General features: G+C 33.2%; 1 protein-coding gene across 4 annotated transcripts in view; it reads right to left on the bottom strand.

The window, feature by feature from the left end:
• Positions 1 to 216: 216 nt before the first annotated feature.
• Positions 217 to 25630, bottom strand: part of SESTD1 (SEC14 and spectrin domain containing 1) — a 111994-nt gene continuing 86580 nt past the window's right edge. For all 4 annotated transcript variants that reach the window (XM_031960384.1, XM_031960383.1, XM_031960386.1 and 1 more), the window contains 8 exons: positions 21348 to 21542; positions 20697 to 20811; positions 17224 to 17383; positions 16234 to 16315; positions 14005 to 14127; positions 13262 to 13453; positions 8930 to 9051; positions 217 to 1507 (listed from right to left, as the gene is read on the bottom strand). In XM_031960384.1, the coding sequence (XP_031816244.1) occupies positions 1378 to 1507; positions 8930 to 9051; positions 13262 to 13453; positions 14005 to 14127; positions 16234 to 16315; positions 17224 to 17383; positions 20697 to 20811; positions 21348 to 21542 (1119 nt within the window). In that variant the 3' untranslated portion in view covers positions 217 to 1377. The remainder of the gene's footprint in view (positions 1508 to 8929; positions 9052 to 13261; positions 13454 to 14004; positions 14128 to 16233; positions 16316 to 17223; positions 17384 to 20696; positions 20812 to 21347; positions 21543 to 25630) is intronic.

Below are 25630 nucleotides of genomic sequence, written 5' to 3'. Positions count from 1 at the left end.
CATTCAGCACAACCCAAACTTCCTATACCTGGTTAAGTGGGTCGCATCATCCCCCTTTAATTAGCTAGCTGCCCATGCAGAAACTAACAAAGACCCTGCGCTGGGGTCCATTCCAGTTCCAAACAGTTTATTTTATATTTTCAGTTCCAAATTAACCAAAAAATTAAATTACACAAGCCTTGTTCCAGTTAGAATTAATTATGACCTTAAAAGCACTAACCCATTATTATAAACTTTATTGGAATATAAATTTTACAGTAAGGAGGCATGAAAAGAATGTTTTGATTACCAGACTATTTTAAGAAATTGTCCTGTCTCAGCTATTATGAGAAATCACAATTTATTAGCAATTTGAGTATAAGTAAAGGATAAATACTGATATGCTCTACTGAAGCAATTATTTTTTAAGAATACATATTTTCAATAGGAGTAAATAAGAGTCAGTGATTTGGACTTTTTTTTAATTTGGAAAAGAAAAAAATAAAAACATTATTTTAGGAACTCTCTCTTTGAAAGGAGACCAATGACATTTTATAATAAAATTATGAGTATTCCATTCATAACAATTTCTTAAAGATGTAAAAGTGGAGGCTTGTTTTTCACAATTATTTTCATCATAAAACATGCTTCTTTATTATGTACATGCTTACATATAAGTTTTTCTTGGCTAAAATACATGCAAATAACAATACTATAAACAGGTTAAATCAAAAAAGTCTATCAACTTTAAGAATGCCCCTTCAAATAAGGCACTCACATTTGGAAATAGAATATAGCAACCGAATTAAATAAAATTTTTAAAAGATGCCTTTTATTAAGCACAAACAGCTTTTAATACATTATCAATACAAATAGGAAAAATGTCTTCTTAATGACTGATATATCAAAGATCTTATAGATTGGCTGTATATTGGCACAATAAAAATAATCAATTTTGAAGAATTATAAAGTGAAATTATGAGAATACCACTGTCTACAAATAACAATTTACCTACAGTCTAAATTTACTACATCACCTGGGGAAAGAGAGCAACTACTTTTGATGTGGAACTTTTAAACTTTTATTAGCACCATTCAAAGCTTAAATCAGCTGCTCTTTTAGCAACTGACAGGTCAAATAAAGCTCTGGAACAAGTTTTCAGTGCAACGTTTGTAGTTCCTTCTCATAAAATATTTGGGAGTCTATGGTTTCATAGTATGTTAAATAATTGTGCCTTGGTAGATGTAGTGTAGAGAACAGGTAGAGAACAATGTCTACTAGGAAAAATGAGGCTTATATTGGCTGTGAAATGCATTTAATGAATTATGTCAAATGCTGAAGTATGCAGACAACATGCTGGGTTACAAAACTGAATCCTTGTCGTCAGGTGATCTCTATTAGCTTTCTGTAATAGTAGCTTCTGGGTGTCTCAGCTGCTGTCTTTTCAGATTAACAAGTTTCATCCTTTCTCTGATATGTTCTGCTGTAGAAGCCATGTCACTTGGACTTCCAAAATACTGTTCTGTTCTAAAAAATAAAACAATCACATATTTAAACAATTTCACTTGGATTAATATGTATTTTTATTTTACCATAAAAACATGTATAAATGTGATCATTCAGTAAATGAACAAAATACATTAGAAACCAATGGAGACATTCTAGATTTGAAGCCAAATTTCTATCTAAAAATAGACTAGTTTTTCCATATAGATCTTAAGGGTACACTCAAATAACAGCACCCTGCTCGTTTTCTTTTGGTTTAAATGTAAATGACATAACTACATTTCCTATCAGGTAAATTTCCCCTCTTCCCTAAAAGAAGATGAGCAACTCGAGAGTAGGGGTAGTGTTGCTTTTCTATTTGTATCCTCTGCCTTTAGAATAGTATTTTACACATATCAAGCTATAATAAATTATTTAACCATTTATTCAATGTTGGGATTTTGCCTGGGACATGGAAAATAAAATAAAATTTATCTCAACACACTAGCTGTGTGACCCTGGGCAAGTCACTTAACCCCAACTGCCTCAGCAAAAACGAATGAATGAATGAATGAATGAATGAATGAATATAACAACTTAATGCCTTTAGGGAATTTATCATCAAGGATAGTAGACAGAAATTCACAACAAAAATTCAAAAAAGAATAAAATATTGGCTCAAAATATTGGAGGGAAGACTAAGATTCTTATTATATTTATTATTTTGGGAAAAATGCCAGTAGAAATATTCTCATTTACCACTTACTTAAATAATGGCAAGTGGTATGACAGATAAAGAGAGAGACTAAGTTTGTTTGTTTTTAAGTTCTTTCTTGTAAGGATTGGCTCTTTAGAATGTGGGGGGATAATTACACAGCATGATGTTGGAGACCAAGTGTGGTGGCTTTATTGTCCTTGACATTCAGAAGCTTATTATAATAATCTTTGCAGATATTTTCCATTTTTCCTATGTTTGTTGGTCTCTTTCCACTATCATCCTTAAATGTTCTCTTTTTGACTTTGCTAAATGAAACTCTTGCCAAGTTTGGTTTAAATTAATTTTTATCCTTTGGTACTTTCCTTGTCTTAAGAGTTGATACCATAATTGTCCATTAGCTGTCTTTGTAAGGTTTTCCAAATAAGGTTATATTCTAAAGTGCTATTGCCTCTGGCCACCATCTCTACTTGGCAACCATTAGTAGACTAAGACATTTTTCACATTATTTTTGACTGCTTATGGTAACTGACTGACAATGGTTAAACTTCTATATAATGATATCTACAATTAACCATTTATTTTGCATTAATTAATTACTGAAATAATTCAGGATTTAATTTGCATTTATGCAAATTTTGTTCTTTGCTCTTGATAAGTTTTTGGTTTGATTGAAAACAACAATGATTCAAAGTGTTTATATTCTAGTCTTCCTCCTCTGTCTGGCCCTTATACTCCTAACTCCTGAGATCCCAGATTGCAATAAATGAGCTGTCAACTTTCTTGCCTGTACCAGATGACCAGGTCACTCACTTCTCAGCTATCCCCCCATTCCTTTTTATATATGTTATTTTTCCCTATTAGAATATGAAGGTATAGAGTTGCTTGCTTATATTTATATCCCCAGAGTTCAGCACAGTGCATACCACTTGGCAATTAGTAAATACTTTTTCATTTGTTTGTTTATTCACTCCTATGTGCAATGTCTACCAATTCTTAAAAAAAAAAACAAAAAAAAAAAAACACCAAATTATTCATAACATGTGTCCCTAGTCTTTTTCATTTCTTTTTCCTGATCCATGCTTTTAAATATATTATTCTCACCATACTCATCCATTTCTGCCTTTGCAATGAAGTCAAGTATGAAAGAATATGTTGACTAAATTTGGGTGCCTTATAGAGTTCATAAGATCATGCTGTAGAATACACATCATGAGATCTGAGAAGCCATTTCTAATTCTCATTTTACAGAGGAAGAAACTGAGGTCCAGGGATATTAAATGACTTACTTGTCCCAGATCAGGGCTGGATTTCCATGGCCAAATAATCTATCCCTAAAGAGCAAGCCTTCTGAGGATGAGCCTCTGGATATTTAAGAGGAATTCTTGAAAAGCAGACCCCAGCCTACTGCCACAACTATATTCTCAAGGTTTTTCCTGTAATGAGAAGATCTGGCCAGAGCTTGTGATTGACTGGCACAGTCTCAGTGAAGTCAAGGTTACCTTCACATCAGGACAAAGCAGCACAGCAGGACTTGAAGGAAGAGCCAATTTTTATAGATAAAAAAAATCCTTTCCCTGTTAAGAGTCCCACAGATGTTGTCCCTAAGATAGCTAGGTTTGCTTAGCTATTTTTTCATTGTAACAAGCGAGATTTCTAGAGGAGATGTTACTGAGAAATGACTAGAGGGTTAAAAAAACACAAAAGGCATTAATAAATGTTGAAGACTGGTTCATCTGTGAGCTTCTGCTTAGTAGGGAGTTTAGTCACATGTGAAAAGAGCTATTTCTAAATAAAACTAAAGATAATGACTTCGCAGTATAATATAGGAGAACTCCTGGAAATACTGGAATTTATCAAGATGGCTCTGCTAAACTACACTACTAGCTATTCCCCACACTGAACACACTATTTTTTACTTGCCTATTTTCAAAGATGTCTTTCCTCGTATTTAGGTTCCACTTCTGACTCATCTCTGCCTTTGGGGCTAAGTGACAAAGTGAATATAATGCTGGTCCTGGAATCAGGAAGACCTGACTCTGGGTAAGACCCTTGGCTACTCTAAATCTCAGTTTACTCATAAAATTAGAAAAATAGCACTTACCTAACAGGATTGTTGTAAGGCTCAAATGAGACAGTATGTGTAAAGTACTTTACAACCATGAAGCATTACATTAGAAATTATTTTTAAAATCCCTGACTTTCTTTATGACTATGGTCTATTCTTCCCACAGTGAGTGCTTCTCTGTTCACAAATTACCTTGTATTAGACATATTCCTGAATCTAAGAACAAAGGGACATAAAAGTAGAGCTGAAAAGACCTAAAGGTTCATCATCTGTTTAACCAGTTCAAGGTCATCATGTTGTTTAGTTGTTGTTTTTCATTCTCGAAGAAGAGCAAATTGACATCACCATGTCAGCCTCAAGGTATAGTGTGTCTGTCGCTGATTGGATCAAAATGACTCACAAAGCTCCACCACAGATCAGACACAAATAGTCTATGGCCATTTGGAGAATATGGAGAAAATTTGGAGTTGTCTCTAAATTTGAACATCTCATGTTTCTTGAGCTACAGCAATTCTGTTTCTCACATAGAAAACCTTTATGCCTTCTTTTTGATTGCTTATGGTAACTGACTGACAATGGTTAAACTTCTATATAATGATATCTACAATTAACCATTTATTTTGCATTAATTAATTACTGAAATAATTCAGGATTTAATTTGCATTTATGCAAATTTTGTTCTTCTTCTTAAAGTGCCTTCTTTAATATGGGTTCACAATGCTGAGTGTTCCTATGCCAGTGTCTCCCATGTCTCACAATCAATTCCAAAGCTCAGAGAGAGCTTGCTTCTTCCTGCCTCCATGTGAGTGCCTGTCTTGTGTGAGTTCTCCATAAAATAATCTTTTAGGTAAATGTACATTTGGCATCCGAACAACGCAGTCAGCCATTGCAGTGGTGTTCTCTGTAGCAGTTTGAATGCTAAGCAAAAGAGCTTCCATTTCAAAGAAAGTCATCTGACTGGTCACACAATAGATTTCACCATTATCCACAATGTCCACCTCCTCTAGTTAAAACTTCTCTCTGACCATAACCTATTATTGTTCCATTTCTCCTCAATATCTCTTCTAAATAATCTTCCCTCTCATCAGTACCTCCAATTCTTCTACTCAATATTTTCTCAGGCCATTACACTTGCCACAAATTCAACTTTCTCCACCCATTCTTAATGACAGAGTTAGCCTGTTCCACAATAAACTGTTTCCCACTCTGGGATCCTTTGCTCCCTTGTCTTAATGCTGCTCATCTTTTGCTAACCTCAGGTCTGGATTGCTCACTCTAATATGCTAGAAAATGGAACCACAAGTCACAAGCCATGCTAACTGGGTACATTATTATTTCATATTATCCAACTTTAATTGGGTCCTCAATTTAACAAGGCAATCCTTTTAAATCGATTTCCTATCTTACTCTCCAAATGGATTTTTAAAAATAAAACATATCTTCTTAAGCATGCTATCCTGTATCTTATCCTTTATCCTCTTTATCAAATAAGAATCTCTACTCCTACCTTACTGAGAAGGCTGAGGTTAATTGATATGAGCCTCTTGTCCTCTTCCCTTCATCCCAAAACCCCTTAAGTTGAGCCCACACTCTCATTTTTGGCCCCAGTTAATGGCATCATCCCTTTTATTTTCCCTTCTCACTTCTAATCTTCAGCATATATCCATTTACAAATACCTTCAAATAAGTCCAAATTTTACCCATCCTTAAAAGAACCCTCAGTACACCCTATGATTCCTTCCAGGTAATATTAAATATCTTTCCTTCTTTTTTCATTCCAACTGACATAAGATCTCTGTTTCATCTACTTGCATTCCTCTTTGTTATTCCTCAACTTTTCGTAATCTGGAATGGGAGGAAATTTTCCTCATCTTTTCTTTGGGACCAAATATCTTCTTTATATAACACTGTTTTATTTTGTCATGGTGGTTATTTCTATTTACACTCTTTTTTTTTGGGGGGGGGGGAGGAAGAGAGACAATTGGGGTTAAGTGACTTGCCCACGGTCACAAAGCTATTAAGTATTAAATGTCTACTGTACGATTTAAATGCAGGTCCTCCTGACTTCAGGGTCTCTATCTACGGTGCCATCTTGCTACCCTCTATTCACATTCTTATAGTCATTCTCTGTGTGTGTGTGTGTGTGTGTGTGTGTGTGTGTAGGTTCTTAATTTGGAGTTTATGATTTTTTTTTAGAAAATATTTTCAAAATTATATTTTATATAATTGGTCCACTTTACAATCCAAGACTCTTGTTCATTTAAAAACAGTATTCTGAGAAAGGTTCTTAAGACTTCACTAAACTGACAATGGGGTCTGTAAAACAAAAAAAGTGTAAGAACCTCTGTTGTGTATTATTTCTTTTATTGTGTTCGCTTCATTTTACATTAATTCATCTCAATCTTTTCAAGCTTACTATTTCTTATATTACAATAATACTCTGTCACATTCTCAATGACAAGTTCAATCTGTTGATCTTTTTCTTTCTATTTCTTACATTACAGTAATACTCTGTCACATTCTCAATGACATGTTTAATCTGTTAATCTTTTTCTTTTTAAAGTCCCCATCTTTTTTCCTCCCTGGATTCTCTTCTCTTTGGGCTTTCGTGATATTGTTTCTTTTTAGTTTTCAAACCAGTCTAACCATTCCTCAAGTTCCTTTATTTTGTAAACATTTATATTCTTGTTAATTCCTCCATTATATGAACTGCTTGAGGGCAGGAAATGGTTTCCTTTATATTATTTTCATCTGTAGTACTTAGAAAAGTTCTTGGCATATTGTAGGTATTCAGATATTAATTGATTGAAGATCTATATTCTCCCCAGATAGTCTTGGTGTCTTGATGATTGTATACAAGTTTAGGTAATAATCCCTCCATGACAAATATTTAAATAGAAGCCATTTTCTGGGGGAATGGGCTTGGGTTACAACTTTCTTTTACCTTCATAATTATGTGGGGATTGTTCTTCTCTAGCTTTTAATTCTCTTTAGAAGTAAGGATCAAAAATTGACCATAGAATTATTGGTGCTGTGGAAATGTGTTTTTGTGTAAAAATAGCATAAAGAAGGAACCACCAAACCTATCTGATAATGATTAGTGTTTTATTGACTTTTTTGAACCATATCAGTTAAAGATTTCTAGCCCTTTTATTAGATCACACATTAAGAGTTGGAAAGGGCCTTAAAGGCTGGCTAATCCAATGTCCTTGCTCTATAGATGAGAAAACTGAATTCAAGAGAGCTGATGTGAGCTGTCTCAGGTTACATGATGGGTAAGCAGTAAATTCAGTGTTTTAATTGGGACCCTCCAACTCCACATCCAGTACTTTTTCTATTATTATGTGATTCTAGAGTATTGATGGGGTAGAGTTAAATATGATTTGAACAATTTTTCTCTACTTCTGTTACTTTAAATGTGCTCACAATGAAGATTATCTGACACTTCTCTCTCACAGAGTCTTAAAGGATTTTCCTTTAGTCAAATCCTTTGGACATTTCACTATTGCCTGGAAGAGGTTAGTATCATTTGCAAATTTAGAGATTAAATTCCTTTCAAATTTATATTAAAATATTATGTTTTTATCACTAACCACAGGGGATTTACAGAACAGAGAACCTGTGTATCTCTACCATTTCTTTGTGCATAGAAGTATATACATTTTGGCTTATGCATGCAAAAATATTATTTTTATTAATATAGTTTTTTTTAAATGTCATTTGCTATGGAACTTGTCAGAAACTTTCTGATACTTTAAAGATGAAATCGCTTTTGTCTGCTTATTAGTTTCTAAAAGTCTCATTACGTTCCTATTATCAGATTATATTCACTTAAGTGTTTGTTGAATATATTAACTAGTACTACTGATTTCATTTATACAGTGCTTTAAGGTTTGCAAAGTAGTTTGAATACATCATCTTATCTGAGACTCAAAAATTACTCAACAATATATAGCCTAATTACAACATAAAAATCAAGTGGGATGTAGAATCTGTTATTCAGGATATGATTGACATGAAGTTGAAATATAGCACATATAGCAGATCAATTAATATGTAAAGCTGAAGACAGTGAACTGGACCTGGCTCTATACACTGCTCTATTTTCTAGTTAGTTTTTGTACACACCCTGCCAATATAAATCAGAAACATTTATCAAAAGTGGAATGGTGTTCATGTGTAAATTTAAGTAAAGTTAATCTAAGCATTTAAAAAGAGAATAAAATTTTTAAAGCAATATAAAGGGAAAGGTACAGTTTATTTTTATTCATGGAGAAGCAGGAAAGGGAAATGTGTCATTATGCTTTTTGATTTAACTATACTTGAGATTAAATTTAATTTATAATAATAAGGGATGCCTAAAATTTTTCTTTAAAAACTAAATTGGGGCCACCTACTTTTCAATAGTCCTAATTTTAATGATCATCAAAAGATGATTCATTTAATGTAAGCATACATTAGTTATTTGAACATGCTACTATTGCTAATAGTTAGATTTCTCCCTTTTTTATTTAGTCACTGAAAAATTCCTTTAAGTTGTGGAATCCCTTCTTCTAGGAATTAAATCTGTGTCCCAAAGCTAATTTACATGGCTCATTTAAACCGTATATTTTTCTCCTTTGATAATTAGATGACAAGACTTAACAAAAATAACATAGATTTTTAAGAATGTGCATCATACCCATCAGGATAAACTACAGGCACAGTTAATCTATCCAAAAGTGATTTCCCAACTGCTTCAATTTCATCAAATTGCTCCTCATCATTAATAGCTTCAGGCTCTTCTGGACATTCTTGCAAAATCTGTAATAAACAAAAAGATAACATGAATAAAAAAATGGAACTAATCTTATGCAATTTGAATGCCTTTATGCAATTCTAACAGATTAAATGCCTTTTCATTTTTGTATATTTTCAAACATATTTGTACAAGATCAATCTACATAAGCAATGCTGACTTATGTAATCCAAACAGCAAAGTTAAATGCTCAGCTCTCACTTATGAAATGAGACTGGAAAAAAAGACCAATTATTTTTTCCAAACATACTTAAAACTGGATATTGGACAACTGTGGGAAGAAAGTTCAATTCTGTTTATAATAAAGTGTGAGTAAACATGAGTTGATATGAGAGGCACCATGTTCCTCTAGGTTCATCAGTTAGCCTTGGTATCAAGAAGATTTTGGATCAACTTCTATTTTGGACACATAATAACTACATGACCATGCATTAGTCACTTAACAGCTCTGTGTACCATGGAACTCTCTGAGATTAAAAGTTCTACATAGGTAGTTGACCTGAATAGGTACAGAGAGTTTACAGACTGGCAAAACCCCACTATAAATGAAATTATAGATGAGGGCTACCAAAAAAAAAAAAAAAAAAAAAAGGGAGGAGGGATTATGTGCATGTTATTAAATACCAAAATATATTATTAACATGAATTAATAACTACTTTGATCAGAAAAGGCAACTAGGTGACATAACGTATAGAATGCCAGGCCTGGATTCAGGAAGGAGTAGAATTCAAATTCAGCCTCAGACACTTACTAATTATGTGACCCTAAGTAAGTCAATTAATCCCATTCGTCTCAGTTTCTTCATCTATAAAATGAACTGGAGAAGGAAATGACAAACCACTCAGATATCGCTGCCAAGAAAAAAGGGGTCACATGGACATGACTGGGGGAAAAAAAAGACTAAATAAAAAATGATCATAAAAACCACTGGTGAAGAGTGCAGCTTCTTACAATTAAAATAAACAAAAATTCCAGCTTTGCCTAGAAACAAAGAAATCTTCTGTATTTACACTTTTAAGTAAGATGTGTTTTTCACTGTGTCCTGTTTGATAATTTTTTGCTATTTATTTTGCCATTATTAGAAAGCCAAATGTACAGATAAATTTGAATTTAGGGGCTAATATATATAATACTTGATGGGAATAACAGATTAGCAAAATTTTTAAGCAATGAGCTTAATTTAAAGCTTTCATTTAAAGTAATTTTAAAGAAAAAACATTAAATTGTAATAATGTTATGTCTAATATATCTAATGTCTAATAGTTCTGACATGATAGTCTCTATATTGAATAAGCATTTGATTTTTTACATACTATACACACAGTACTTTTCACATATTACAGGACAGATATAGTGCTTACAATCTAAGAAGACAAGAAATTTATATAAAATAGATGCCAAGTCAATGAATGAGCAAGTATATGAAATTATAAACCGACTACTTATTTATTTATTTTTTTTCCTGAAGCTCTATCCACTGAGCCACCTAGTGTCCCTAGACTACTTAATTCTTAAGGAAAACAAAAGGTAAAAAGTCACAGTGAAGTGGATTTAATTAGAAAAAAATTCATGGAGAAAAATGAATCTTAAGCTAGTTACTGAAGGAATTCTAGTACTTAAATTAATGGAAAAAAATGGGGAAATTCATATTGGGAGAGCAAATACCATGATTATTATTTTTAAATCTTTGTATCCACAGTACCCAGCAGTTTTCTTGCACACTGCAGGTTCTTAAAATTAGTGAAGACACAACGGTAGGGATAGATGCATGGAAAAAAGTGAACTAGTTGGAGTAAAGGTGTTACATGAGTGAGCAATGGAACATAAGCCAAGGCTGGTCAATGTAGGATCCTGAATTTTGTCACATAATGAAGATGCCGGAGAAGCTATTCATTATGAGTTTGCAGTTGGCATCGACTGCCCCAGCTTACACGATGTAACAGGGAGCAAACGAGGGCTGGTGTTGATTATGGAAAGGTTCAAAACTAAAGTGCTCATAATGAAGGATGAAAGAGAGAAAACTAAGCATCTGTGCCGAGAGCTGAAAGTTGTCATGTGGTGTGCTAATAGGAGGTTAGAAAAAAGGGATTAGAAAACAAAAGAGTAAGGAAAGGAAAAGGGAGGTAAGGCAGTGTGGGAGTGGGCATGCTCTGGTCCAAAAAGGGCATGCAGAGAAGCTTAGCAAACACCTGGATTAGTTGCCAAGGGATACATTAGACTCAGGAGAGCTGGGTTATCTTTTCGGTTCTCTTACTGCATCAAATCCTATGTAACCTAATTTTGATATTTATAAGTAAAACACGAACAAAACAGGAAAAGATATCTTAATTTCTCATATTATTCTGCCACAAAAAGCCCTTCCTCTACCTTTTTCTTTTTATGTTGTAGGGCCTTACAGGATTATATAGTATGGTATAAAACAGTGGTTCTCAAAATATGGTCTAGAGAATCCTGGGGATCTCTGAAACCCTTTTAGAGGGTCTACAAATTCAAAAATGGTTTTTATTTCCAATATGGTAAATGTCTATAAATATAATCCAGATAAACAAAACCACTTTGGAGAGTTTGGAGAGATCCTCAATAATTTTTAATAGGATAAAGATACTGAAAACAAAAGTTTGAGAACCATTGGTATAAAGGAAAGGATAAGGGTTATAAGTGGTTACATGCCACTTATATAACTTACCAATAAGTGTTTAAGGAAAAAAATAGTTTTTATATAAGACTGAGCAGGTTAAAGGGAATTAATGACTAGGAAGGATTCCCAAAGAAAGAGGTATTTAAATTGGGCCTTAGAGAATGGCTGATGACTTAATCAGAAGGTACATAGGGGAAGCTGGGAGGGAGAGGTAGTGTTCTAGACAAAAGGAATAAAGAGCAGGTGAACAAGTGCAGAGATAGGAACATGTGCAGGACAAGTTGCCTGTTACACAAAAAATGTGAACAGAAGAATTAGGCATTAAGTGGGATCCACAGTGGAGGAGCTTAATTGTTAGGCCATGACTTCTAAATTTGTTACTCTATTTATACACAAAAGGATGCTAATGATGGGTTTTGAGCAGAGTGACCAAACCACATCTAAATTTGAGGGAGATAAATCTGGCAGTAATGTGAAGGATGATTCACAAAGAATCAGTGAAAGTGTATTTCATGCATTTGAACAGGAATGCTTGTTGGAAGACTTTTATACACCAACCAAACCTATACTTGAATGATGGAATGGAGACAGAAAGGTAAGGATAGATTTGAGAGAAATTATGGATGTAAAATCAGTAAGACTTGATACTGATTGCCTGTAAGATATGAAATTTTGATGTGGGAAAGTAAATATTTTAGTGATATTAACCATAGAAGCAGTAAAGTTGAAAAAGTAAGAGACAGTTTCAGAGAAACCTGGGAAGATTGGTACTGACTGACACAAAGTGAAATAAATAAAATCAAAAGAATAATTTAGACAACGTAAAGAAAAGCAACTTTGAAAGACTTTAGTGTTCTGATTAATGCAATGCCAACCAGAACTCTAGAACACTGAAGATGAAGCACTCTGCTCACCTCCCTCAAGAGGAATTAGATGGAATCAAGGTACAATACATTTTGGACATTGTAGATGTGTGTGGTTCTTTTCCTTGACTATGTTTATTTGTTACAAGGGTGGAGCTTTTTTTGTCTTATTTGGAAAATAGGTAAATTAAGAATAGTAGTATCCTACTTCTAGATTAAAAGGTCATTGAAACACTTTTTAAAATGTGCAGAATATCATGGAAGTTCAGAAGGAAACAGAAACAAAACAGTTTTGAAAGTGACATACAGAATTTATTGTATATTTTAAAAAAGTAAGTACATGCAATAAATGTCTAGTTTCACCCACAATCCTTTTTTTCTGTTTTAATTTGCATATGAGAAGTATTCTTCTAAGATTTGAAGTCCCATCAGTTACACCTTTAAAAAGTTTCAAAGTGATTTAGCCAAGCTAGATAACCTCCTGACATCCCCTTTTAATACTGAGACTGTTTACTGGAGGAGGACAAAAGAAACAAATGTGATATATATCATTAAGAATACTGAAGAATACTTCAGTATTCCCAGAAGGATAAATATTAGAATGAATCTACTTATGACTCTATATTTATTTATCATAATTTTTACATATATTTGATTATTATATCAAAGAGAACTCTCATTAATAAGAATACAGCAGAAAAAGATAATCCAACCTTTTCAGCATTTGAATGAAATGCAATAGCCATCTCCAGCCTATGTACTCTTTCTTCAGATGCTATTGTAAATTGCTTCCATACTCTGTTCAGCCTGGGAAGTGTATCACCAGATGATCGAGAAGTACATCGCAAAGACTGGCACAAGACAACTGTAGCCTGTAGTAGTTGCCTCCCATAGTCATAAGTGCTCTAGAAAGAAAAAAACAAAAATCAAGTTGTAAAGTAGTAACTTTAAATAGATGTCTAAATTTAGACAGTATTATGGCACAAAACACAACTAAACTTACCTAATCAAATCCATTATCACAAACCATTTGTATGAATAATTAGGAGAATCAATACATTGTTTATTTCTTGATTGGAATTCTAATTATTTAAAACAGACCCATCCCCTAATTCTGTTTTATCTTTTTCATTTTCAAACAAAAAGCTCTATATTGGTATAAGTAGTATAAAAGCTAAATCTCACTATAAAAATGAATAATTATTACAAATAAACTGATCAAGAGAACTGAATGATATGCAGTCCTATCTATGTACATATGAATCACACCTGTAATAAACTTAGCAGGATAGTTTTGATGAATCAGTTGACATTTTATTTCAGCAATAATTCTGGAATATTTCTGGAATAATACAACTAACCTTCTTGGACCTGGAAGGGTTAAGTTACATTATAATCATGCAGAAAGCTATTCAAACACTGAGCTTGTAGAAAAGGAAGAGAATCAGTTCTGCACCTGTGCAACATCAACAAATTTTCTATGCTTTTCCAATAAAACTTTGGTTTCCTGAGCATCATCTCCCAGTCTGATGTGAGTTTTAAGCAGAGCATCCAAGAGTTCACTTAGCCATTCTACTGCCTAAATAAAAGCAAATAACAATAACATTAGATTTACTGCATAATATATTATCTTGTTATCTTCTATAAGGTAAAGATTGTCAACATATACTCAGTATAACCATCCATAAAATAGGCACCAAAAACAAGACTTGGGTGAGTGTAGAAGGGAATTAATTTTTTTGGTAAGCAATCTATAAGAATCAACAGCCTAGTCACAACTGTTAACAATTAAATAAATACTGAGAATTAAAAGAAGTGCTCTTTAAAATATAGATTTGTTGTTATATTAAAAGAACTTTTTGTTGTATATATAAATGCACAAATTCTTACACCAAGTAAAAACTCATAGGAAAAAATTCAGCTGGGAATTAGGTGCCATTATAATCCCCATTTTACAGAAAACAAAGCTTAAGAATTGTCAATGACTTGACCAGGGGAACAGAGCCACAATGTGTCTGAGCAAGATTTGAACTCAGGTCTTTCTGACTTCCAAGTCCAGTGACCTATCCATTGTTCCATCTGGCCATATAGACAATGATTTCTACTTGCTTATTTGGAATATAACATTATTTATTTCTTGACAAATCAAGAAGTCTTCCAAATCAGACTTTACAATGAGAAATTACTCTGATATATGTCAACAATGATAGCTATATAAAAAGACAAGTTCTTAATAATAAAAACAGGTTTTCATTATATTCAGAAAGTTAACCTCACTAAGACACTTGACTGCAGAATTAAATAGTACTTATTTGAGAGTAAACAAAGTTATTATTTCTTAAAATGTTTAAGTGGATCTTTCTTTTATTCTGAACTTAAGAAATAAATCAAGCACTTCCCTAATATTGTAAAATAGAAAAAAAGACATGATTACACATGAAATTGTAGATCTACTTTACACAATTTGCTATTCCTTTTAAATATATATAAAGTTATTAGGTAACTTCCCCCCCCTTTTTTTCCTTCCCTTTTCCCTCCTCCCACCCAAGAAATGGCTATCACAAGATACATCTGTGTATATATATGTAAAACCATTCTATACAAACTTCTGTTTATCAGCTGTTTCTCTGGATGCAGATAGCATTTTTTTTCATATGTTCTATATAGTTGATTTGGGTATGTATAATAGTCACTTATGTGTATAACAGTCACAGGTTTTTCTTAAAACATTTTTGTCTGTACTTTTTCCTATCTACACAAGGTCATAAAATAAAACTATATGCCCATTAGTTTTTCAGATTATATGTGTGTGTGTGTGTGTGTGTGTGTGTATCTGTTTATGTCCTCTGGGGATAGTATTTAAAAGAAATCACCCAGTATTAACAGACTTTAATAAATTACAATGGGGTGGCTAGTTTGCACAGTGGATAGAGCACGAGCCCTGAAGTCAGGAGAACCTGAGTTCAAATCTGGCCTCAGACACTTAACACTGCCTAAGCTGTGTGAGTCAGGGCAAGTCACTTAACCCCAATTGCCCCAGCAAAAATAAATAAATGAATGAATGAACAAATAAATAAATGAATGAATGAATGATGAATAAATAAATGAATGAATGTACGTGTGTGTGTGTGTATATATATATATATATATATATATATAGTTCAATGATAGAGGAAATATTTGAATCAATAAGATGAAAGATCCGTTTGAGGATTTGATTACTAAATATGCCTATATAGACCATATTATAAGATGGTTGATCCTACTTAGTTCTTCTCAGTAATACAATGTTCTAAGACAATTCCAAAAGACTCGTGATGCAAAATGCTATCCACACCCATTCAGACATGGAGTCTGAATGCAGATCAAGGTATATTATCTTCATTATTTTTGTGCTTCTTTTTTCTTTCTCATGGCATTTCTTTTTTTGTTCTGATTCTTCTTTCACAATATGATTAATGTGAAATATGTTTAATGTAATTGTACACATATAACCTATATCAGATAGCTTGCTGCCTTAGGAGATGAGGTAAAGAAGAGGGAAGGAAGGAGGAGGCAAAAATGAAAATCAAAATCTTAAATGTTGAAAACTAAAAAAAGATATAATAATAAAAGAAGATCTTCACACATACACATACACACAGATGTGTACATCTGTACAACCAGAAACAAGGCTGACTTTTACCTGGGCAGCATCTTCTTCACATTTAAACAACTGAACCATTTGAAGCATCTTCAGCCTTCGAACATCAACCATGTCTTCACACCTAAAGAAATTAAACAAAGTACATTTCTGATTTATTTCAACAAATATTATAATTAAATCACTTGGCATATGCAATTCATATTCACACATAATAACCCTCTTCCTATGGTGTCATGAAATTACTAAATTATCTGTATTTGAAGATTTAAGACTAATAGATAAAAATTTAGGAATCAGTGCCTGGTTTTATTTCAAGCGCAAAACATACCAAATATAACAAGAATTAAGCCCAAAGCATTAGGGGAAAAAGGTAGATTAAATGAAATGTGTACTAAAAGAGAAATCTCCACAAAGTACAATAGTATAAAGAACTTCCTATGATTAACCAGAGCTTCTAGTCTTTCTTTGAGAACTCAAAGTAACCTCTATCCCATGGTTAGACATGAGAAGAGAACATATCAGAGTTCACTTGCATAATTTACTTAAACATTTACTTTCTAATATAATAAAAATCAGAACAAAATTTTAGATTTTAATGTATTTCAAAATAGTTTACACATCTTTCTCTCTAAATAATTTTCCTTTCTAGATAAAAATGAAATGAACCATGTTTTGCATCCCTAATTTAATGCTACTTTTTACATTACCGAATTTTTTTAGCCAAAGAACTTACAAGGTAAATCAATATTTCAGAACATTTATAACAAGAGAACTATCAAATACTAATCATAAAACTTTATATATACAAGTATATCCTATAAAACATCACACTAGCGAATATAATTTCATAATAAAGTTGATTCCAAAGCAGTCACAAAACCCCATCGAAACATTAGTCCAATTGTTATTATTTCTGTTATGTAATTAATTATCTAATATCTAGTTTCTTAAAATTATTAAAATATTAGATGGGATTCATTTTGTATATATCTATGTATGAAATTTTTTTATGATAAAATAAACATTTGCCTTTGTTTTCTAAGTTGCATATCTTCCATCACTCCTTGTATGTGGTCCACATTTTCTTTGTTTTCTATGGTTACATCTTTCCCATAGGCCCAGGATGCTTGATTAGAGATCTGATCCAAAAGACCTTGACCCTTTTCACGCAAACCTTGCAATCCCACATCTACAATAAAACAAAATTATTTTATCAAGAAGCGTTTCATGAAAAAAAGTTATTTAAAATCTTTGCATTTATGAAATGGATTCACTAAAATTACATGCTGCTAATTAAGTAATGCTGTCCTTGGAATTCATGGTGGGGAAATGCATTTAAAAATAAAAATAATAAAAATAAAAAAATATAAAAATATTCCTTATCCTTTGGATATAGTTCAAAATAAATGAATTTTCTTTATGCCAAATAGAAAAAATTTCTACTTGGGTTAATAAGTTTTTCTTAATTGAAGTTCTTTCTGGGTAAGCATATAATTACTCCAATTGGAAAAATATTAAAAACTTTAAAACTACCGTAAAGCTGCCAGTGTTTAAAAGTAGAGCAACTTATGACATCACAAATAGAAAATTTTGGGGTTTTTGTCTTTTATAGGAATGGTATAAAAGTTAGAGATATGATAATGAATTTTCCCAGTAACTCAGCATGCTTGGATACCTTTTTTTAAAAAATGGATTTGGTAGATTAAAACTATGAGCATAAAATTATGTCAACATATTTTTGAAATAAGTATAAAAAGGAGTGACAACAATTTCTATTAAGTAAATGAACATTTATGATATAAGCATAAACTTTAGGGAATTTTTAATTTCGTCTGTGTAACTTTTGTTCCCAATAGTGTCACACATATAGTAGATGTTTTGCTGACTTGAAATAAAACATCATGTTACTCTTTTTTGTGTAAATGTACAAATTAGAACATACATGTTACATTTTCAGTCAGTAAATATTTATTAAGGGCCTTTGTGCTTTGCCTTGTAAAAAGCACTGAGAATACAAAGACAAAAATAAAGCAGTTCCTGCCTTCAATCTCTGTTGCAGAGAAATAACAGTGCTTTTTCTCAAATAGTTTTCTTTCCTCTCAATCCTCAACTTTTGAAAAAATTTTCCTGTAGCACCTGACATTACTAATTACCCTCTCTTCTTGACATTCTATTCTCTGGACTTTGGGATGCTGTTCTCTTAGGTTACTCTGCTGTCTCTATCCTTGTCAGTTTCTTCTTCTGCATCATAATTAAGTTTCTGTCCCCTAAACGGGAATACCTTGCAAAGCTCCAAAGACCTTATCAGGTTCCATGGTTTCAAACAACATCCTCTATGCCCATGATGCTGAGATTTGGGCATCCAGTCTTGTATCATCATTTGCCTGCTAGACAATTTAAATTGGATATCTCAAAACAAAATGTCCAAATAAGCCCAAATCAATATTTTCCTGTCAAAATTTCCCATTCATTTTCTAATTTCCTTATTTCTGTGAAAGGCACCAATGTAGCACCATTGCTCATGTCATCCAAATTCACATTTTCAGCATCATTCCAGGCTCCTTACTAGCCCTCACTCACAACTTTAATTGCCAAATATTGTTGCTTCTACTTCCACAACATCTCTCATGTTTATTTCATTCTCTTTATTTACAAAATCACCAGCCTGGATTGAGTTTCCTTTCACATCCATAATGGACTATTCCTATAGCTTCCTAATAGTTCTCCCTATCTCAATTTACTTGTCTCCAATCCAACCTTCATGTGGATTGCCAAGATATTTTTGCCAAAGTAGAAGGATGACCCTGTCACTCTTCTGCTCAACAGATTCCAAGGGCCATCCACTAGGAAAAAATACAAATAACTCTTGTGTGTCATGTAAAAGGTCATTTAAAACTGGCTCCAACCCAGTTTTTCCTCATTGATTCCTCCCTCCGTAATACCCCAGTTATTTATTTTTTATTTATATTTATATGTACAAATGCCATTGCTCCTGACAGAAAACGTGAGCAGCTTCTGCTTCATTTTCACCTTTGTACCCTCAATACCTTATATAGTAGCAGATAAAGAGTAGGTGTTTAATAAATGCTTGCTGATTGATGTGCACATAAGTACACATATAATAATATGCAAAGAAAATACAAGGCATTGTGGGAGAATGCTTGCAGCTAGGGAGTGAGGAAAGAGAGTAGTTGAGCTGAGTTTTAGTGTAAGGTAAAGATAATAAGAAGTGGAGGTATAGTATATCTAAATCTTATTTTGGTTTCCACATTCCTAGGAAAATGGCATTTAAATTTTTAAAAAAGATATTAATGATAGTGAACTTTTTGGAACTACAAACAAACACATCCCTATTTCTATGACCATTTTTTTATTAAAAACCAAATGTTTATATTCAATTTGATAATATATATAAAACCAATTTTCATCTAATACTTATGCATCACATGTATATTTTATAATTTTACAAGAAAATCAATAATACAATGATATATTCTGTGATGATAGATGAGTGTTGATATTGCCCTGATTAAAATTTTAGGGAATAATTTTTATTAATTATAGTATACATATGTAGTATACATATACATATATACAGTATACATATAGTATACATACATTTGTAAAAATAAATATGTAGGATTATTTTCAAGAAAGACAAAAGCTCAATGGTGATTCTAAAAATTTTTAAACATTATTTAGCCTATTATGTTCTAAATGTGTTAAGTTCACTACACGCTAAGATATGAAGTCTACAATCTGATTTGTATGCATAAGAAGTAATTTTTAAAGCAATGTTTTGAGTCCTTTCAAATAATAAATTAATTTAGTTTGATGAATTGTCAATTACTTTTCACTCTTATCACCCCTCCCCACTACTTTCCTTCTCTAATGTCCATTATCTAGAACCTTTGGAGCCTATATAAGGCTGCGATGGAAGTTGAGATTTCCTATAAGAGGTAATTTAAGCAAGCACCATTATAGAATGACAAAAAACTTCAGTGAATTACACTAAACCCCTTTTTTAAAAAAGTAAATGTTACCTGTGCATTCTTTCATAGTCTTGGGAAAGAAATAAAAGCAGAGAACCAAGCGAACTATTACAAGGTTAGAATATAGTAACACAAAAATTCATTTATAAAACACATTACTGTTTAAACAGATTTACCACAAAGCATTTCACATCCAAATACAGTTTGTACACACACTACAGAAAACTAGTTCATAATACATGCTAGAAGTAGCACCTGTAGATACAGAAGGGCAAGCAAGGAGATGACAGACTCAGTGAAGGCAAAAATGATTGAGCACCAAGGAAAAACCAATTGTCAGCACAAACCACAATTCCCTCCAGGGAACAAAATTATTTTGCCCCATTTTTCCTAATGTGTTCCCATGAAGCAATTCAGTCAGTATAAGTTGATTTACTGTCTAAGCATGGCAATATATATATATATATAAAAAAGGAAACTTATGTTTCAGCATTTTTTAAATCTGCTTACCAACACTTTTCAGCTTCTCTTCAAGCAGTTTTAAAGTTTGCTGAATCGATGCTCCATCAGCTGGTGCTACATCTACGCACAACATCCCTAATAAGCCATCCAACTGCTGAGACAACTAAAGCAGAGGGACAGCAAAGAGATAACCCTGATGTAATCAGCATCTAATATGTTTAATGATTAATGAGGTGTATATATCTAATGCTGTTATTATAACTGCACTTGCAGTGACTAAGCAATTAAAAGACAAGTAAGAGCAATTAGAGCACATTACCCCAAACACAGAATACATAGATGCATGCACTAGGAAGACATATTGGTATTTCCAGGTCAGCAGTAGGTAAAAAGTTACTGAGGCTCAGACTTCAATTTATATTATATTAGAACATAAACATAACACAGTCATGATGAAATATATCTTTTGTGTTGAGATCTATACTTTCTAGAACATTTTAAAAATCTTGCAGGCATGCAGGACACATATAAAACAATCTCCTTCTCCCCCACCCAAGAGACCTTGGTCCATGGTCATCACTTGGATATTATGGCATGTGTAAGAATGAAAGGGAAAACAGCAGGCATGGACACCGGTATAAATTACATGTACGCCTGCATGTAAGGTGTTTCAGGATGAACATCCATGAAAAGACTTACATCTTGAGCAACACCATGAAATTCAAGAGCTGCTTGTAACAGATTTTGCCTGAATTCCAGCTGACTAGCCTGGCGATAACAAACATCACTGAGCTGCTGTTGTAGGGATTTCAATTCAACAAGATCCTCTTCATCCCCAGCATTGAGAAGTGCTGCAATCTGCTGATTCAGCTCCACATACACGGCAAACCATTCCTGCAGATAAAATGTTGCAATTGAAATTAAGCTGTTGAAGGAGTATGCTTTTTCATAACAAAATCTTTCAAAATCATGTAAAATTTTTAAAAGTGAGGGTAAGTCCTGAAAGGCAGGGGAAAAGGTTGACTTAATTAGGCTGAATAATGCATTAACCAATAGGTCCCCATCTAAAGCTGGCCTCTGAAGGATGTTTTAAATGTAGCTCATTATCTTCTTACACACCCAAATGATGTTTCTAACAGAATTTATCATAGAATTGCCTGTAGTACATATGTTAATATTGCACAGAATTGGATGAATCAGAAATACATATTAAAAGAAAACATATCCATTTAATGAATGCAATGTTCTAGAATCACAGCTTTTGAGACAGAAGAAGACCTTTAAAATCATCTATCCCAACCTCTCCCAAAGAGGCTCAGGGAGATGCAGAAATGAGATACAGCAAGGGTTATTCTTAAGCTAGAAGAGGTGAAAGTATCCAATGACTCAATTTGTATAGACTTTTTTTTAGCCCTCTAGAGAAATCATACAACTATTTCTGAGTACAAAAGAAACAAAAGGTGAGGGAGCTTGGGATTATCTTTTTATTTAACTTTGCCATTTCTAAACAGGAAAGACTGACCCTCTTAATGCCTAAACTTCAACATATTAATACCAGTTTTGAGGTATCAATGACTAAAGAGTTAGAAAAAACAGCCTAATTACCTGGAGTGACCAAAATACTGTCTATGTACATGTACATGTTAGAAACAAAATCAAAATAGTATACCTTAATTGAATTCTGCTGTGGAGCTGATACCCTGTCAACAGTGAGAAAGCTTCTGAATACTTTCACTATTTCTCATGACCTTTAAATACCACAAGCGGGGATGCTTCTTATAATTACCTAATTTTTGTTAAACAAACAGTATTTGGAGTCTGAATACCTGGTTTTGAATCTTAGCTCTTACTCTAGCTATATATCCGTAGGCAAATGCTTTTACAATGCTGAACACTTGTGTCCTAACCTTTAAAAAAGGGACAGCAATGCTAAAACTACCTACCTTAAAAATCTGTTTGCAGGAAATAGCTTTGTAAATCTTATAGAACAATGGATATGGGAAAACCAGGAAAAAGGATGACAAAAACTAAGTATATATCAACATTTTAGGCCATATACCAAGATAAGTTCAAAATGGATATGTGCTTTAAACATAAAGGGTGTTACTATAAGCAAATTAAGAGAGCAACAAATAGGTTACTTGTCAGATTATGGAGAAGAGAAGAATTTATGACCAAAGAAGAGATAGAGAGCATTACTAGATGGAATGATTTTTTTTTTAAATAGTTTTGATCACATTGAATTAAAGTTTTTCAACAAACAAAACTAATGCAACAAAAATTAAAAGTAAAGCAGAAAGCTGGGAAACAATTTTTACAGCAAAGTGTATGTGATAAATCAAGGCCACATTTATCAAAGATATGAAGATCAGAGTCAAAGTTATAAAAAGAATAGCTATTCCCCAAATGATAGTCAAAGGATATAATCAGGCAATTTTCAGATGAAGAAATCAAGCTATCTCTAGACATATAAAAATGCTCTAAATCACTACTGATTAGAGAAGTACAATTGAAAATATGCCTGAGATACCTATCAGATTGGCAGAGACAGGATTTGAACTCAGGTCACCTCATTTTAGAGCCAGAGCTTTCCACTTTGCCAGGCTGCTAGTCCTGTCCTTTCATTCCAGTGTAATACTAAAACATTTGTTCAGAGCCCACTACATGTTGTGGATTGTGGTCTCCTAGCCTGTTTCTTGACCATTTAGCCCATTGACCTGATTAGAGGAAATGATCAGTAAATGACTAAGTGCCGAGGACAGACAGGAACCTTGATGTGCACGGATCCACATCAATGGAAGCACAAATCATACATACTTGTTTGATTATACTAAATGATTCTGTGTTGGAAAAGTTTGCATTATAATATAGGAAACTTTAAAATATATTGAAAAAATGAAAAAAATGTCATTTGTCCATCAAATTCAAGTTCATAATAAAATGGAATTATATTTTGATATGATTTACTACTATTCATTTCAAGATACACTTCAGTAACATCAGTAACAACTAAATATCTGGCCAAAAGTCATAGAAGAAAGCTTACTCAACTCTCAATAAATCGGAACTAGAGACAAATGAAACACACATCTCATACTCATAAACCACTAGAGCTAGAAAGAAAATGACAGCTATTTGGTCCAATTTCCTCATTGTAAAGAGGAAAAGACAGGGGCACATGCTTAGTATCAGAACAAAGCCTAGAATCTGGGTCTCCTCATTTGGAGTCTCTTTCATCCAAGCTGCTGAAATCTGGCTCCTTAAAGGGTGTGATGGAGAAGGGAGGGGGTCCTTTCTAAGCAATGGTCTGATCTGATGACCAATGTGTTTGCTTTCAACTACATCCTCGCCCCCAATATTTCTACTCCCTCCCCTAAGCCCATTCCTATTTCCAAGGACAGGAAAGTTTGAGAAGCTGGGAAGGGTAAAACTTCAAGTAAGGGCTAAAGAACTATCTCCTTTCGGACACTTCCCCTCACCTTGGGAGATCATGGGAAAAGAGCCATTTTCCAGCCTGCACCTGCTGCCAGGAGTCTTAGCACCTGAACAATGGCTAATACTGTTAGTTCTGAAGGGACTAGCTTGGGGGCCAAGGCCAGACCCAGACCACCTTCCCCACCCTTGAGCTGCTTCACCCTTGAGCTCAGAACCCACAAGCCTTGGTCTCTTAGATTCTCTTTCTCACTGTCCAATTGGCAATCTACTCTGAGAATCTTGTCTACCAAAATTCTCTATTACCCATCTGGAATGGTACCTCTTCAGACTGAGTCCTAAAGGTCCCATCCACACAGCTTTGATATCCACCATAGGACTGAGTTTCACTGAATGGTGACTGAGTAATAACTCATCTAACCTATTATCCTTTTGGTAGGAACTGAAGCAATTTTGTATGAAGAAAAACGGGTGCTGGAAAGATATGAGGGAATAGCCATTGGCTGAGTTCCTATACAATGCTTAGAAGTGGGTTGTATTTTTCCTTCTGCAGTGCAGTCAGAGAACCCTCTTCTCCCTTTCACTCTCATCTCCACATCTTCTCTTCCCTTCTTTCTCTGACCCAGAGTTTTATGCCTCAAGGATTGGTCTAGCAGCATGTGGTCCCTTACTTTAAGGGTTGTGGAGACTCTTCTGGCTTTTATGATAACCTTTAAGATAATTAAGACTGGTTCAAATTTTATTTCTACCATTTTCTCTTGGTCATTATTATATAAAACTATTATTGAGAAATAATATGGTTAAAAACAACAATAACCACCACCAATAGGAATGATCTAGTTTATCTATACACTAGGTAAAATAACCTCTGAATATTTAATAGTTGTCTCTCTAATTTACTTTTGCATAAAAACATTGCTAATGTTCAATATTCTATTTAACATTTATTAAACATATACACTATGTTCTTCATAGATTATACTTGGAAGATAAAATTAATTTTCAATGATGCAGAATATTCCATTTTGTTGAATTCAACTGAATCTCTATAACTTGAAGAATCTAGCTGTATTATATTAAACATTTGTAAATACTAGTTGATTTATCCCTTTACACATTCAAATGTGAATTCTCCAAGCCTGTATGAAAGAAAATCCTTAGACCTTGAGGGACTATTCTCTGTTCATTCTGCCAAACTTTATGTGAGCACTGCTTGGATATTATTTCATAATTCTTTTCCAAAAGCATATAGGGATAAAGAGCTCATGTGCAGAACTGTTCTATTACCCATGGAAATATAGAAGGCTTTCATCAGGAACTTTATCAAATCTTATATCTGACTGAAGACTAAGCTCCAAATTTTTTCAGAAATACCACTCATTCTGTTTTCATTTTATATTATTTGAGGAGAGAAAAAGCATTATTATTACATCTCTGAGAAGAGTAAAATAGACTAAAATTGTGAAGAGCTATGTAATTAGAAATATGTTGGAAACAATGAAGAAAAAGTTATCTAGTAAGTTATCGAGTATTTGTATTTCACTATCTAG

The sequence above is a fragment of the Sarcophilus harrisii genome, chromosome 3, assembly GCF_902635505.1.
Source record: "Sarcophilus harrisii chromosome 3, mSarHar1.11, whole genome shotgun sequence".
NCBI lineage: Eukaryota > Metazoa > Chordata > Mammalia > Dasyuromorphia > Dasyuridae > Sarcophilus > Sarcophilus harrisii.
The sequence above is the reverse complement of the archived record's forward strand: the minus strand, read 5'-3'. Positions and strand labels throughout refer to the sequence as shown.